The sequence below is a fragment of the Xiphophorus maculatus genome, chromosome 13 (assembly GCF_002775205.1).
Source record: "Xiphophorus maculatus strain JP 163 A chromosome 13, X_maculatus-5.0-male, whole genome shotgun sequence".
In the NCBI taxonomy this organism is placed as follows: domain Eukaryota; kingdom Metazoa; phylum Chordata; class Actinopteri; order Cyprinodontiformes; family Poeciliidae; genus Xiphophorus; species Xiphophorus maculatus.
The window spans coordinates 4,937,922-4,955,470 of NC_036455.1; the positions used below are offsets into that span (position 1 = coordinate 4,937,922).

Here is a 17,549-nt window from a genome sequence, read left to right on the forward strand (position 1 = left end):
ATCTCATCAAACTGTTTTTCCTGCTAAGAACATCAATGGGGAAAGTAAGAATAGCAACTCCTTCCTTCTTTGTTTCACATGCCACATCACTTCTGGTCTAGAAACATGAGCTCCTCATTCACTTGTGAGTACAATATCTTGGATACAATATCTAAGGATGTAATTGGACAAGCACCATCATACATACGCATGTGTATATTCAATAGAAGTCTCTGGAAAAGTGCATTTGTGTCAGAAAGTGCATTTTAATGTCACTTATCTGCTTGGACAAACACAGACTATGATTTAGTTCTGCTTCATACTGTTAAGGTTTAATGATTTTCTGTCTCCTTAAACATATTTATAGATTAATCAATGTAAAAAGAAGTCAAAGTCAGAAATCCCATTGCTTTTGCAGTAACAGCTGATAAACTGAAGAGACGAATTGCCTAACAGTTTACCTAAATAATTATTCAAATATAAGATGCATTTTTGAACATTTTCCTGACATCCTTTCTCTCTTTCAGACTGGCATGGCGTTAACGTACGATCCTGCTGCAATGCAGAATGGGTAAGAAGTCTAAATTGGCACCAACAAATGCACTCTCCCTTCCAGGCTCATACAAGCCAAGTCAATATCACTGTCATACATAAAGATTAATGTAGTGTCTGCACTTTGTTACGGTTTGATTAGGGAAATCTATACAGACTCCAGGTATTGGTTTTTCGGTGGTTGGGTTGGATGAGAGATGTGGGGCACAGAGGGGAAGCTGTGTGAGCCTTCCTGTGTGTGTTTACTTGTTTGTGTCTTCACATGTGCTTTTGGTCTTTATGTCATGAATTAATGGTAATCCGGAAATAAATGACCAGAGCGACATATTTAGTTTTTCGAAGTTCCTCTGAGACAGGAAAGAGCATGCTGAGCCCATCAGACTTCTGTCTACCCCTGACCTCAGTCATTCTCAGGAAACTCCTCACTTCCACTTCCTAAACCACTTATCCCCCAGCGACCACAAGTCAATCTCAACCAGCAGCCTACACAAACAGCACCACTCACTTTATGCAGCCTGAAATGTAAACGCTCTGTCTGATGGAGCTCTGCAGGCTTGTAATCTCACGGGTATATTTTGCGGGAAAGTAATGTTTACATTTTCAGACATTCCAGTTTACATTTAGTCAGACTGCAGAAAAAGTGAACTAACAGAGCAATCAGTTTGATATCATCCAGCAGAAATGTAAAATATAGGAAGAAATGTCTTCACAGACAGATGCAGTATTGTTCTAGTGTATACTCACATTACTATATTAAATGATCAGAATTGACAGTATTTTCTTCCATTGTAGTGTCTGCAATATATGCAAAAGTTTTAAACTACCCTTGATTTCTTTATCAGTGGACCTGCATGCTTTCTAAAGGTCTTTAAAATATTTTCTTAAAAACAAAACTGGGAGATCCAATATTCTTGGGAATCAACATGTTTGAGCTAAAATACACTTTTCACATATTTTTTTTTCTTAATTCTACTTAACAAAAGGGAACAAACTTGTGGTTAGCTAATGAACATTTCCAATATTGTCACAGCATTTAAAGCTTTGATCACTCTGGCATGCTCTGACATCTGATTTAAAGTACTCTAAACCAAAGGAATGTAATGTTGGAGTATTTTTGTGATTTTGGATTTTAAGGACAATAAAATCAGTGTTTTGGAGTGGTCATTAAAAAAGCTCCAATCCCAGTTCACTAGTAAACCTCTAGACAGAGCTGAAAACAAATGTTTATCAGCTGCTTTACCACAACACCTTGGTAGAAATACTGTACATCTGCAATGATCTAATAGAAGCGTCTTTTTGCAGCTAATTACTTTGGAAGATTTATAATCTAAGTCCCTCCTGATGTACAATTTGTACATGCAGATAGGAATGGATGTGCAAGGCCAGTTTTGCAACTCTAGAACTTGGATAATCAGTGAGATGGAATGAATGAAATCATCTGTATAGTGGTATCCTGGGGTCAGAGGTGAGGGCATCTGGTGGACAGCTGAGATTTGTTCAGAAATGGGTCATGCAACAGAGCAATGATCCCAAAAATCAAACAAATGGCAGGAAAAGAAAAGTATTGTATTGTTCCAGCGGCTTGAAGTCCAGACGTCAATCTGATTTAAAAGGTTTGGCTGAAATCACAAGAGAGCAGCGGATAAACAAATGTCTTTCAAGATCAATATACTAATGCAAAACTACAAATGTGTGCTTCAATTCTTTCATAACAATCTGAGAGACACATAAGATCATAGAGAACACGACTACTACATCTCACCCTTACTTAATGTGATTTAGATAAGGGTAAGATACTCTCTTTATAGCTATTGAGAGTATCGAGCATTTTGGGTTAATTTTAGAATATTAACACATAATTTAACACATTTCAAATGACTTCTTGATAACATGTGATCTAACTATTTGGCTGGCTCTTGCACATGTAATTTGGGTGTCAAGTTATCAAGTAATTATTATAAGTGAGTCTGAAAACATTTTACCAAATGATGTTCTGATCTTTAGTTACAGACCATGCACAAACCGACTAATTTTGTTTGCCTAGACAAGAGCCATTTAAATATAATTTGTTATGCTCCATACTGTTTTTACTTTGTGGCCTTGAGGAAACGACACAAAACACCAAAATAAATAAACCTGCAGTTTTACAGATATGTCTAGCTGAGGAACAAAACGTTGCAGCACATTTATGTTACTTTTACATAAGAGGTATTTGTTTCAACTTTTTAAAATGACACTGGTTAATATATATTGTCCCACTTAATTATGGTAAAATTTCATTTGATCCATTCAGATGCATTGATTTTAGCACAACTTTATCATTTAAACAAGGATAACAATATTACATTCTGACCTCAGCTACATGATTGATGAATGTTTACACTTCTCATACAAACCTATGAATGCATTTTTGTTTCCAACACTGGGAATTGTCTCTGTTCTCACTGAAATTGTCTAAGCACTACCATAACTGAGAGCTTAGCAACAGGAGGAAAGGGTAGATGTAAGGTAAGGTAGGTTTGGAGAAGTTTAAGAAGAAGTCTCCTTTTTCTAAACAGCATGACTTAATGATTTAGACTTTCTAAATGTTTTCTGACTGTACCACATGACTTCGAGCAGACGAGGACAAAGTAGGTGACGTCTTGATTTACATTACCTTGTTTTAAGAAAACCAAATACAATGAACCCCTGCCTATTTGCGGTTCGGTATTCTTGGAAAACATGTATATTTGTTAAAATATTCAGCGGAAAATTCAGAATGGGAAGCTGAAAGACTTAGTTGCAATCCTGCTTGGCAGGTTATTGGCTGGTGTTTGGGAAGCAGTCAATCCAGGAACACAATTTATTTTACTTTTTGCTGATTGGCAGTTCCCCCAGGAGTGGAAATAAGAAAGATTGTAGATATTAGCTTCCTAAAATGGTTTCCACTGTGAATATCAATGCATATTAAGGTATAATTGGTGTTTGAGCTGTTAAAGCTGGTAGTTAAACATTATTAGGGTGTCCAATGTAATCCATTTCAGTACAAATACTAATAATAGTCAACAATTAGATCCTCTGTATGCAAAAGTATTCTGGAGTCAAATGTCAGTCCCACTGTTTGACCACTGAAGTTTGCTGAAACTGGGTCATCAACAGAAAATGATCCAAAACACAGCTGCACAACTACAACAGAATGGATGAAAATAAATCAATCAAGGGGGTCCAATGGCGTAGTGAAAATACAAACCACAACCTGATTGAAATGCTGCGATGGGACCAGAAAAGAGCTGTACAGAAAACATTTGTGTCCAAAACTCAGTGCACAATAAGAGGGGGCTAAAGTTGGTTCTTTTGTGTGCTTTGGCTTTGATTTAAATCATTTTAACAGCAGATGGTTTTCCACATATTGAAAAACTAAGATTTGAAGTAAAATCAACTTTTTCTGATTTTGTATAAACATAAATATAGAAATAAAAATGTTACTGTCGGGTATCGCCAAAGTTTAACACCTTTGCATTATTCCATTAATGTCAATTATTTATTTTTTCATAATTGAGGAATAATTGAACTGAAGTATTTTCTGAAGTCTCAATTTTAACCTTGTAAATCACTGCATTTTTCTATTATATTACATGACGTAATTAGGACAGCTTTTGCTTGGTTTTAACTTTTTCCATTTTGGCTCCTTTTGTTCTCTCTTCTCAGTTTCTACTCCTCGCCTTACAGCATCGCCACCAACCGCATGATCGCACAGACCTCCATCACGCCCTTCATCGCTGCTTCCCCTGTTTCCACATATCAGGTAGGTCATAATGTGCCACTTTATGGGTGGATCGCTGCCTCCATGCGCTATAGAGAAGTTTTCTTTGTGTGCGGGGATGTTAGAAAGGAAATGAGCTGCAAAACAGCATGAGGTCCTCTTCTCTTCTCTGGTTATCTCTCCACTGTCCCAGCTGTGCTTGATAACATCTGTTGTGCGCATGGGAGTCACAAAACAAGCAACAAGAAAGAAACAAGTAAGAAAACAAGCAACATAAAAATTGGCATCAAGAAAAGGCTGATAGAGGAGAGAACAAAAAAACTTGCACATCCACAGTGTAATAATTTTTATCTATATATGATAAAATATTGATGTATCATAAAAATCAATGGGGTTTTTTAACTACTCATTAAGTGATCTCTTTCACATAATTAGATTTACCTGATTTCTGTGTATTTATTATGATTTGAGATTTTTTTTAGAAAACATTTAAAAGAATTACAAGATTTCATTATTATTGCTTAACAATAATAAGCAATTCATTTGAAGCTTTCTGAATTTAAAAATGGGCAAAATCAGATCATTCACATTAGAAGGATTTTTACATTTAATCACTCAGACAAACATTTTGATTGTAGCAGCTGACGATGCTAAATACTTGAGATCCTTGGTGCATGGATGCAAATTTTGCTTGAAATAGAGCTTAAGTCCTAAAATGACATAGAAAGCATCTGAGGGAAAGCTGTGCTTGTTGGTGAAATTGTGAAAAGTATCTAGTTTCCTCCCATTCAGCTGTCTGACTCTCTCTGCTCTCTGCCACTGCTTTTTTCATTTTATTTTATTTTCTCTACCTTCACCACAATTGCTTCTTCTTTCAGAGTAAATTTTCCACATTCCCCGTGGCTGTGATGTGTGGAGTAATGCAACAGAACAGAACAGGAACGTGAAAATTGGCTCTGTGATATGCTGGGAGCATCAACATTTCCCGTCGCTGCACATTTCATGCAACACCCTTTTTCCTAAATCTTAACATCAAGAGGCCCCGCCGCCATGCCCTTTTGCTCTGATGCTATCATTTAACATTGGTTCTGTTTGGTATGCAAGGACAGACAGATGAGAACACAGAACAAGAGAAAGGAGATAAAGGAGAGGTGGGAGCGTTTTAGAGGAAGATAAGTTGGAAGAGGAGGAAGGATCGCTCAGGTGGCGGTGATGGCAGTGCTTCGGTGGGTGGGCAGAGGGAAAGGTGTTCTTGAAGGTTGCTGTGCTCGTCTTTGATGCACGGCTGATTAAAACTGCGGTCCAGTACCTGCGGTGTAGGGGGAGAGGAAGGGAGGAAAAGCGGGCCATGGCACGTCTCTAATCCGCTCTCGGAAGGCTTCCCAAATTGATTTATCAAAAACAATGGCCAGGCTTTTGAGGAATATTAATCCTCACAGTTTCAATATCGGCCAGCTCTGCCACCGCTCCTTGTAATATTGCCCTTCAGCCAGGCATGGTGGGAAGGTGAGTCCTTCATCTTCTGCTAAAGTACAAAGAGATACAGCAAGAAGAAAAGGGAAAAGAGACAAGGCATACAGTTATACACAGCATGGCAAACAAAAGGAAATCATTTCGTTTTATGATGAAAAGTATTACCTTTTGTAATGGAAATCTCTCGGTGCATAGATGTTATGGCATTTGCAATACCGTCTTTTATGTTTCTGTTGAGGTGATTCTTATTTTCAGCAGCATTTATCAAATCAGCAAATGGCCCATACAGCTCCAACTGCTAGGCTCTGGTGTTCTTATAAAGCTGCCGTCTGTGGGCTTCAGTGATGACTGGCTTTGTAAGACTGAAAAAACGCTTTGATGATACACATGACAGGAGCCGGTCCAGACCAGATCACTACCAAGATTTCAGCTGTAGTGTCGCCAGTCAGCCGTGGCCTGGTTTCCATCACCGGCTCTACAGACCGCTTCACTGGCTGACTAAATATGTGGCTGGCTGTTTGAGAGTGGAGCTGGCTGCTTCACTAACTAGCTACCTGGCAGGCTGTTTGGCTTTACATGTGACTGGTTGGATGGGCTGCCAACTGGCTAACCACGCTACTGAACACCCGGCTGACCAGCTTTTTGGTTTATTGGCCCTTTTAAATTGTAAAACAAGCTGTGAAGTTCAGCCAGGGGTAGGGTGCTCTCTTGGGTTGAGCACATTTTGTCATTCATATTGACTGAACCCAGGATGGTTGTATGATTGTACCCTGGTAACTCCTGTAATATAGAAGCAAAGCCACTTCATTTGAGCTCGGTTTTGTGCAATTCGGTTTATAAAATTAAAACCAGTGACTGAATCTTCATAAGCAAAGTCATTCAAGTTCAAACATACAGTATATGAGAAAACATGATGTGTTAAAGAGGCACATGCGATTATCATCACCTTTATTATCTTTTCAATGTTCTTGTGCATGTAGCTCGGAATAATTATATTCATCTCAATGTTTGAATTAAAAGTAAAATACCGTCATAGAAAAGAAAGAACAAGCAAATACAAAAAGAGAGATGGGATACAAATTTACATAACACAATGGCCTCCAATAATGAAACTAGCGAAAGAAAAGTTGGCAGATAGCAAGTAAATTCATAAGGTAAAGATTTTTATGGTTATATTTCCAATGAGGGGTAAAAAGAACTGGCTTAAAAACTTAGTAGACCAGCATCCAACCCAGGAATTTAAAAGTTCTTTGTGGCTGGGCCAATCTGTCTCTATATCCGCACAACAGTGGATGACAAAAATTTTGTTATGAAAAAAAAGCTGATTAGCCCTGCAAGAGTGAAGTTTGGAGAGTGTGGGTATTTGTATTTGTGTTACTATAATAACTCCTGAACATTAAAATATTGGGGAAAAACAGGTGTTTTCAAAAGTGTTGAGAGATGAGGAGAAAATATCTCCATTCTTTTTTACTGTAGTCCTACTTTAATACTGTAGCCAGAAATTCAGTTAAAAATTAAATAAGTTGGGGCGTGCTGTGTAGGGGATAGCGCGACCCACATTTGGAGGCCTTGAGTCCTCGACGTGGCCTTCGCAGGTTCGATTCCCAGACCCGGCGACATTTGCCGCAAGTCTTCCCCCATGTCCTTCCCCCTTTACTGTCAGCCTACTTTCATATAAGGGACACTAGAGCCCACAAAAAAAAAACTCCTGGAGGGAAGAAAAAAATGTTAATACGTTGCCACTTCTAAACAAAAACATAATAGTATACTTGTAAATCAATTGAACATGTAAATAAATTAGAAAGACATCATGGATGTTTGTCATTCTTTTTCTTTGATAAAATAAAAAAGAAAGATTCTGTGCTTTGAAAAACATGGTAAGGAAAACTAAAAAAGGATTTTAAAAATTGGAGCATGAGGTGACATGAAATATATATTTTGCCAAGTGGGATAAGTGGGTGTTTTTATTTTTATTTTTTGTTGTTGTTTTTTTAAGTTGTACCATTTCATTAGATCAGCTCAGTGGTGTGTTCGTCTTACTAATTGCTTCTTTGCTTTCTGAAGCCCTAAATCAGCTTCAGAAGGACCATCTCTCACAATTTACCACTACCATTTTAATTAGCAAACAGAGATTTTAACCACATCTCTCATTATTTCCTTGTTCTCTTTGATCTTGAACAGCCAAACCCAAAGCCCTAAGTCTTATACGTATTAGTCTCAAGACTGCAGTCCTTTTATCTCTTAAACTAACAGGGAAGCTGGAATGCTCTTCCTCTGCCAGGGCCTGCACTCTGTCTCAGTTTTAAAGAAAGTGGCTGAGATCAGAATGAAAGCTTTTATGAATTCCTCGTTTAGTTTCTCAAAATTCTGGCCTTGAAGTTTTTCTATATTCCTGTGTACAAACAAGTGGCACAGAACCCTTGTTATGGTGGCACTGCAGTTTCTTACTTAGAAAATGCTCAAGAGAAGTGATCATAGATAAGCTTTTTATGTGTCAATCGGCTGTCCTGTTCAGCTGCAGAGAACAAACAGTGCCATGTGTAAACAAGCCGACTTGGCTGCATGTTTCCGAATATCAGCCTTGTTTCGGTGCGGATCCAAATCACGCATTTGTGTTGGCTCAGAGGATTGATTGCTCTTATAGCAGATTATTCTGTGTTTGTCTTTGTTTAATCCAATCGTTTTACCAAGATCTACGGCCGGTCTGTGTGTTTGTCAGCTACAAGCTGTCCAATTCTTCTCTCTTGCAAATAAAAAAAAAAGTTCTGTTTGTTTATCATCTATTCATCCAGTTTCATAACTGTCACTATCAATGCTTCATCATCTCTGATTTTCCTTTTCTAAATTAGTTTGTTTCTGTGAGTATTTCTCTGGTAATTGCTTGGCATGTGTCTCTTCTGTCTTTGATTCAATCATGGTAATTTTATTAATAAAAAATGGTGTTGAGTTGCTGTTGTCTTAATTTAAAGCCTGTTATTGCAAACAGAATTGAATTGGAGAGCAATAAGAAATAAACACTCCAGGCACAAGCCAAACTCTTGGCAGTTATGTCAAAGCAGGCTGCCTCCAGATCTCTAAATTCTTTCAATAACTTTTTTGGCATAGCTCAATCTGTGTGAATCTCAGCCATTTTGGTCAGTGTAGTAATTTTAAAGCCTTCAGACAGGAACATTCTTCGAACGAACTGCAAATACGCCAGCGTCTTGTATTTGTTTATGATGGATATAATTTAGATCCAAGACTCGTAAAAATGTACGTCACTGCACATTTTGTCTGTTTTTCCTCAGGTCCAGAGTACGTCATGGATGCCTCATCAACAATATGTTATGCAACCGACAGTAAGTACACTGCAACATTCTCCACACTGGAGATATACAGTATATATCGAATTTTCAGACCAGCTTCCGTTTGGTATTCTTTTTTTACATCACTGGCTTCTATTTTCCTGCACATTTTACCCAGAGGAGACAAATTTATTCAATCCAAAGCACCCAAAGGAGTCAAGAAAAAGATAGAAATAATTAACAATATATTTATGATAGCATTTAGTTTTCTAGAATAAGAGTCTGCTTTATTCTGTACGAACCAGTGTAATATCTAATGGAGGAATAGTTTTTGATTAATCTCCAGCATCTCACCACACAGTTTTTGTTTTGACACTCCTTAAATTGAAATAGAATAACTTCAAAGTCAAGAGAAGTTTTCAACATTCAAATCTGTTAAGAATCCACAGGGATTGTGCTTGTTTTTATTTCTACCTCACCTCATAAATTTAAATCCCTGAAATATTATTAATATTAAATGAAAGAATTATTGCTCTAATGTTTTGAGTTTCTATTTCTATAAGATCAATACTTTTAGTAGTTTCAAACACTGGATGCAGATCTTGTTTTTTGGCCAATGCAATTTTTTGATGGCTCCACTTATTTTACCGTCTTTTCCTTTTCTGTAAATTTAAGAAAATCATGTTTTCCAAGTTTAGCTAAATTTTTCTTCCATGTGGACGGCAAGCCGTGGATCTGAGAGGAGGAGATCAAGTATCTGTGTCTTTTTCAGAAATGATATCATGATGGAATGGGAGATGGACAATTGAATTGTTGCTTCATTTGCAGTAATGAGACCTTTGGTTTGTTCTTACCCAGAAAAGAAAGTGCAGATTCGAAAGGTGAAGTTCTCGCTTTGCTTGTCCGTCTCTTTTCCAACCATCATGAGATGCGGATAATGACTGAAAGAAAAAGATCCCGGATACAAGCAGCTGAAAGCAACAGAAGGGCTCTGCATTAGAGATAAGATGAGGAGCTCTGTCATCTGCAGAGTTCAGAGTCAAAACCTCCCTTCACTGCAGCTAACTGAGTCAGTTGAAGTGGTTCAGATATCTTATATTATGTATGTTGGACAACTGAATTTTCATTTTTTCTGGGTGTGCCACAGTCATTAGAAGCCTGGTATTACTCTTTGTGGAGAGGGATGTCAGAGACTCACCTCTGTTACAGGTGAAATGGATGGATTTATGGACACTTAGATAGATGAATGGAGATTTTAAAAAAATCATTCAAAGCTTAAATGTCATATATTATTCCAACTAAATGTATAAATAATTCATGACACCCCACGTACATTAAATGTGGTTCTTATTCTCATATTGAGCATCCGACACTCGTAAAAAATGAGCGATTGCGACTCCTGGTTAAAACAAAGCTACTATGAGTGGCATCATGCTGTATTTGCTGAGTTAATGGAGCCATCAAAGAAAAGACTCAGTAGATTATAGGCCATTTCTTAAAATCACAAGTTGAGCACATACCTTGTGGGCCAAATATTAATCTGTATCTTATTTGTATTCAGAGGAAGTTGCAAGTCAGCCCAGTTAGCAGAACAAGAAATGTTTCATGCAGTATTGATGCAACAAGGCCATGTAAAGTTGAAGTCCCTTTCTTTGTTTGTTCCTGCAGGAAAAGTGTGATATAGCAAATGATTTCTGTCCAGACTAATCAGTCTGGTTTTCGGTAGCTTTGTTAGGGCCTCTCCTTAGAGTTTGTGAGTTTCAGCCTCATGAACTAGTTAACGCTGGAGTCCACCGCTGATGGTGCAGTACTCCCTCATTGGAGGGGAGCTCAACCAGCCGTGCGACTCCCTGCTAGGGCCATTTACCACTCGGTCCTAGCCATCTCACTTCCCCTCCCACTGCGGGACAGTGAACATGTAATCTGGTCACAGCAGGCCTCCAGGCAGACACACGCATACACACACACACACACCTTGAGGTAGCTTTCCTCAGAGCTTCTCAGTTTCCCTTTCAGCTTTTTGTACGAGTTCTGTAGCAAACTTGACCTCTTCATCCGACTTGACCTCTTTTCCCTCCTACCTTCTCAACCAGACGTGCTCTTTTTTGATGTTTCTTGTTTTCTGGTAGCTTTTGGCTTGTATTGATGTTAATTTGTCGTGTTATAAATATGAATTCCTTGGCTATAACATTTCTACTATTATAGTACAAATATGTAATGTTTGTAATATTTAATGGCAGAATTCTCAAAGGTACAGAGCAACCGCTCACTACATCACTGAAAATCTCTAAAGACAGTAAAAAAAATTGCATATATGGAGCTCTAATATCTGTACACATACAACCAATTGTTACCTAATAATTTATCTTAGCAGTAAAGCTCTGCAGGTAAATAGTATCTGATTGCTGTCTAAAACAAAGACAAAATTATTACAAAGTTCAAATTGTAAACTTTATTTGCCATCTTATATTATCAGTTAGCATTGTCAGTACAGCAAGCATCAACCTCTGTGTGTTATGCCTGTGAAGAATGTGTGTGAGGTTTGCAAAAGATCATAAATTTTTCCAAATCTAGGATGTTGCGTATCAGATGGAATCAGACTCCACAAGAGGATAAAACAGAACCACTTTGCTTTGATAAGTTTTGCTAAAATTTAACTCTCTGTATAAGTGTGGCAACACAAAGGAAAAGCCTACATGTGAAAAGCACAGCTTTCTCTCTTTTTTTTTTTTTTGTTGACTCAATGACAATGAAATTGACTTAATCTTTTTTGCTTCCACACTAAAGAGTGTTGTCAATGTGGCTTGCTACCGATTAGATGTGTTGCTTTCAATGGTCAGAAAGCTGGCTTTGACCAGCAGACGACAGATCAGAAAAAGTTGAGCTCAAATGTTTCCAATCGCCACCCAATTCCTCAGTATACCTCTAACTTTAAATCACCACTAGATACTAAGTTTGGTTTTCAATTAGCAAGATTTAGTTTTAAGGTGGTCTTTGTCAGACTGCCTTGGGGCTTTTAGCTGGTCTTTGAAAAAAATGTTTGCTTTTGATAGCTACTTGTTTTCTGCTTCTTAGTTTTACAAAATATTGTGCATTAAGAAACATAGCAAAGCCCTGATAGATGCCTATACGCTGGGTTTTCAAGCATTATGCTTTGGAAATCCCCTAGTTTAGCCACAAATAAGACAGAATTGTAGTTTCTGACAAACATTTATCTTTCTTAAGAGTTGCCTAAAAACTTTTTATAGTATTGTGTCTTTGCCTTGTCTGCTGCGTGTTGTCACAACGTTGGTTTTTGACTGATTTAGATCAGTCCCACCTGAAAGTTTAGAGAAAGATTTGTCACAACCAGCTTAAAAAAGTACAAGTAGCTCTTGCCCATGACAATTGAAACATACTGAATGACTGTTGCACAGTACTGTGTGTTTGTGTAATTGGTCATGTTTGACATCACATTCTTATGTGCTTTGTTTGTGTTTTGTTTTACCATATGTGAGCTCCATATTGGTCATTCCCGTCGAGCCTGTGCAACGCCTGATGGTCATCCATCTTCCGGCCCCTCTGTCACAGGGCCTCTCAGAGTGCTTGGCACTGGCCATTAACCAGCCGCCACATTGTGCTCTGCTCTACATCCCATCAATCGCTCATGCCAGCAGTAGCCATGTGGCCATATCTTTCCCTGTGGCCCCGTCCCTGTTGTCTTCCAGTGGCTCTTTCTGTAACCAGACGGCTGCTCGGAACTAACCCCAGCTGTCACGGCCGTCAGTGGATCATGGTGTCCAATCTGTCCCCCTTTATGACTCACACTCGTATCGACTACCAGTTACATACGCAGCAGACCACCCTTTACACACACTGTGTGCCAGCAGTGCAGTGAATCACAGCAAATTAGCCAAGCACCCCAGCTTTAAATGCTTGAGGAGGGAGGCACTCAAAACATTAAAAAGCAATTGATTGTGTGGCAGTTTGGCAGCTCCTTCCTCGTGTCGTGTGTTAAACCAATGGAGCGTTCTGTGGTGCTCCTCGTGTACGGGGCAATATGGAGCCACCTGAGCGTGGAAGAGAAACAGGTCACAGGTAGCAAATTAAATTAATTAAAGTAAATTGAATTAAATTAAAACACAATAAAATAAAATTATGTACAGACAATTAAATAAAAATAAAAGAATAAAAAGATTTAAATAAATCACAGTAAGGTAAATTAGTTTTATTATAAAAAAATATTGAAAAATACAATTAAAAAAATTTATGTAATATAACAAAATAATAAAATAAAAGAGGTTCTTCAGCATACATATTTAATTATGAATGCAAATTATACCATTTATGTTAAACCTTCCTTTTTGACCTTTCTCCTGCAAATCTTGGAAAACACCCAAAATTAAATTTAGCAACCATCTGAGCTGTAATTTGATTCATTTTGCATAGTGGTGCAGAACTTCACAATCTGTAAAGCATAGCTAAAATATTTTTGCTTTGTGGTCAAATGCCAGTCATTTAAATGTTGTTCATTTTAGTCTGTCTGTTTCAGTTGAAGCAGCAATAAGTCCATTCAAAGAAGCCATCGGGATAACTCACTCCACCCTAAACACAGATCCAACACCGTCCACCACACACAGCATACAGAGCAGTTCCTGGTGCCAAATGACACATTAGTTCATTTTAAAGGCATCACCATCAATCATTTCACATAGTTTCTTATGCTGACGAAAGAACAAAATCATAAATGGAAAAGCAAAGAGCCTTATCTTTCTTTAACATCTTGTAAAAGATTTTATTAGCTTGTTTCTGCAAATGATGAAACATCAGACTACGGACAACTGACTGTTATAAAACTGTGTTCCTGCAGGCAATAGAAAGTTGAACTGAAACCAAATGTTTGTAGAGACTATCTATTCATCACAGAAGAAGAGAAATTTCTGTCCAGCTGTAATAAATCTGGAGAGCTGACCATTTCCTGGCTCTCATTCAAGCCCATCTGCATTACAACTTTACATCATATAAAAAGGACAGATAGCCCATAAATAAAGCACATCCTCTGGAAGATGATTCAAATTTAACAAACAGAGGTGACTGATCTCAAAATGGAAAGATCTGCAGAATCCAGTCTCCGGTTGTAAATGGAAAGGTTATACACTTGAAACAATCTAAGTTCCCTTTCATGTGTGTTTGGCTTTGTTTCTGTTTGGTTAGTGGAACCTACAAATGTAGGCAATAAAAATGCGTGTTGGACACTAATGTGTGGAATAAATAAATGGTGTGCTGTATCAACAAATAAGCTGCTTAGACTGATGACTTCATGGGAAACCAGATTTAGTGGGCAGCACTGGCTACTGAATTGCTTGGTCTTATCAACAAGTACACCACCTTGCAAGAGTTCCACAATTTGTCACATTAGAACCACAAATTTAAATGTAATTTAACTGATATGTTGTATGTACACCAGATTAACAAAAGTTGATAAATAACGTAGTAGTAATAAGTGAGGCAACATGAATAATGCTAGGCTTACAAATTGTTTTACAATCATATAAAAATTTGGTGGTAGCAGCATCAAGGTCTTTTAGCTCGATCTCCTCTGATGAAATGTTAGAATTCAGCCACATTGGAGGGTTTTCAAGTGTAAATAGTGTGTTTAATGTCATATTTCAGTATCTGGGATGGATTTATGTTCAAGATTTGGGAAAGCCGCTCCAAAACCATTTTTGTATAGTTGCAGCTGTTATTGTAGCAAAAAGTAGAGGATTTACTGAAAATATGGATTGTATATACACACCATCCTTTTCAGATCTGTTTTTAAGCCTTTTGAAGACTGTGTATCCTTTTTTTCACTTTTTACATATAGTCCCTAAATTTTTAAGTTTGTGATTGTAATGTGACAAAAAACTTAAAGGATTTAAATAGTTCTGCAAAACAATATACATATATTTTTTAAAATAAAAGAAAAATTATATTTATAAAGTAGAATCCATTTAAATATGACAAAATCCGTATTTATACAGTAAAAATTTTTGCAACCACAGCTGCCAGTATTTTACCGTAAATTAGGAATGTTTTTTTACAGTGTAATATTAATAATTGTTTCATTCTCAATTACTGTGTAATATGGAGACGATGTGAAACTCATTCGTCTCCTTTTTCTCCTGTTCATCATTTTTCTCTCCCTCTGTCGGACATGTGCTTCACTCTTCAGTTAGAAGGGGAATTTTTTCCCTTTTTCTTCTTTCTACTTTGGTCAGCAGACCTTGGAGAAAACTGAAAAACTAAAATCTCCAAATGATAAATTCATACACACGGCTCGCGCATTCACACAACTGCCTAAAAACACATATTGTCTGAGTGCAGAAACTCATTCCACATAATGGTAAATCTCACTTACGAACAGCTCATCAATCACACACACACACAGACTCTCAAATTCACTTCACACTGCCTGTGAGTGCCGGGGTAAGTGCAGCACCAGCCATGCACAGCAGTGCTGTCTTTTCCTCGTGACTTATCCGTTCTCCTCTTTTTCTTCTCCTCACTCGCGGCTGTATGTGTGTCAAGTGTGCATTTGCCAGCATGCACTGGCCCTTACATAGGTGAATTATCGAATTCCTCTCTGTTTCACCCCAGCCAATCCTTTTCTGGCGCAGGCTTTGAATAGACATTTACCGAGCCCCTACTTTCTGCCTTCATCGGATAGGGGTGAATCAGTGCACTGTGTGATACCCATCTCCCCGCGTGACATTAAAATTGCTCCGCAGATTCAGAGGGGGGAACATAACATTGGCCTCATGAATTTATCTGCTGAGGCAGAATTTGAGATAGGGTTACATTCGTCCTTGGGTTGCTCCCTCTGTTCTCTCTTGTCTTTCAATCTTGTTATGCTTATTTCCTATATTCACTCTCTACTCCTTTACAAACATCTCACTCTCATTATTTTCCTCTTTTCTCCTCTGTTTATTTCTACTCTCAAGCACTTTCAGAAGATGATTACTTATGCTGTGACAGTGTCATTTAAAATATATTGTACGTGCATCTAACAGCATGTTGCTGCACGCTCCCACGGTGTGGGAAAAAGATTGAGCAACTTTATTTTTTACTTGTTGTCTTTGACAACTTTTGCAGTTTCAGCAAAATACAATTTGAGATACAAAGCTGATTATGTTTGCAATTTTTACTTTCCTTTCTGCATAGTGAGTAATTTTTTTGGAGAATCCTTTTGTGTGAAATGATTAATTTGCTTCATATTAGGTGCTCGGAAAACTCTTGATAAATGATCCCAGTCTGATTGCAGAGAAGAATAGATCTCCCATGAAGACATGACAAATGCAATTACATGCTTCATTTTCCACCTTCATCCTTTAATATGCACATTTGTACATATTTAAGCATACTACAAATCAATCAAAAACTATCCTTCACCATACAGTAGTTTTTCTTGCAGCCATTAACATGTTTCATAGTCCTGGATGAATAAAACGGTTGTGAAAATGCACATCTAATCTTGTGTTTAGGCTCTGAGCACACTAACATATATTTATTTTGTTAAAACGAAAATGGTCATCTCCTTTTGCACTTCTTGTCTTCATTGTCTGGAAAGAAAACCAGCAAATGGGTAAAGAAAACACATTAGTGGTACATATGTGTATAGACTGGATATGTGAAGATTATTTTTTTAAAAGACAATTAATTGAAATATACAGAGCCCTCCAGTGGACATGGGAATTTTGTTTTCTTTTGCGTTCCCTCACAAAACCTAGGCGTTCCCTCGCAATAATCTACTGATCAGTTACGCGGCATAATTGAATACTGTAAGCCTTTCTTATGGAGGCCGCCGTACTTTCTGCCTTAAAAACAAGATTATGTAAGGTTTTTTCATATATGTTAATATCTCTTTGTGAAATATCTGACATTTTATATCTTTTTCTTTAGTATAGAAAGGCACCACAAACCTATGATGTAAACAGAAACTTTCTATGAGTAGGAAAGAAATAAAAATACATCGAAAATATTTGGACTATTTCTGAGTTATTATCTCGGGTAATAAGTCATCTGGCAGTTTTGATTGTTTCTCTGTTGTGTTCGTAGTCTGAATGGTTTCAAGAGCTGCTTTCAGTTCCATGTTAGCCTTAACAGATATAAACATGCAGTAAAAAAATCAATTTTCAATCAGTTTTTTGCACCAAACAGTTAATAATAATAAACAAGTTTTCACTGAGGCTCTGTTAGAGCCATATGAATGAAATAAGTAATTATTGATATGAAAGGAGCATGCGGCTTTGACACCTGGGCGGTGGGTGTGTCGATGTGGGCGTGGCTCTCATCAAGTATGAATGGGAAGGTTACTGGCCTGCTGACTTTGTATGTATGAGGAAGCTGGTGAGCCGAGCGGTCAGGCCTTGCAAAGTTTGGAGCAGGATAATCAAAATGGAATAAATCGATAATTGTGACAGAACAAAGAAGAGGTTTGGAGTTGATTGATACACGGACAGATGAGATTCCCCGAGTTAACCCCAATTTGGCCCTCTACC

The 17,549-nt window shown here is 37.7% G+C and overlaps 1 protein-coding gene across 6 annotated transcripts in view; it reads left to right on the forward strand.

Annotated features, from left to right (window-relative positions):
- The window catches only part of LOC102220232 (RNA-binding motif, single-stranded-interacting protein 3), a 316,476-nt gene that overhangs the window by 277,386 nt on the left and 21,541 nt on the right, over positions 1-17,549 (forward strand). For all 6 annotated transcript variants that reach the window (XM_023344472.1, XM_023344474.1, XM_023344476.1 and 3 more), the window contains 3 exons: positions 507-550; positions 4,219-4,315; positions 9,034-9,084. In XM_023344472.1, the coding sequence (XP_023200240.1) occupies positions 507-550; positions 4,219-4,315; positions 9,034-9,084 (192 nt within the window). The remainder of the gene's footprint in view (positions 1-506; positions 551-4,218; positions 4,316-9,033; positions 9,085-17,549) is intronic.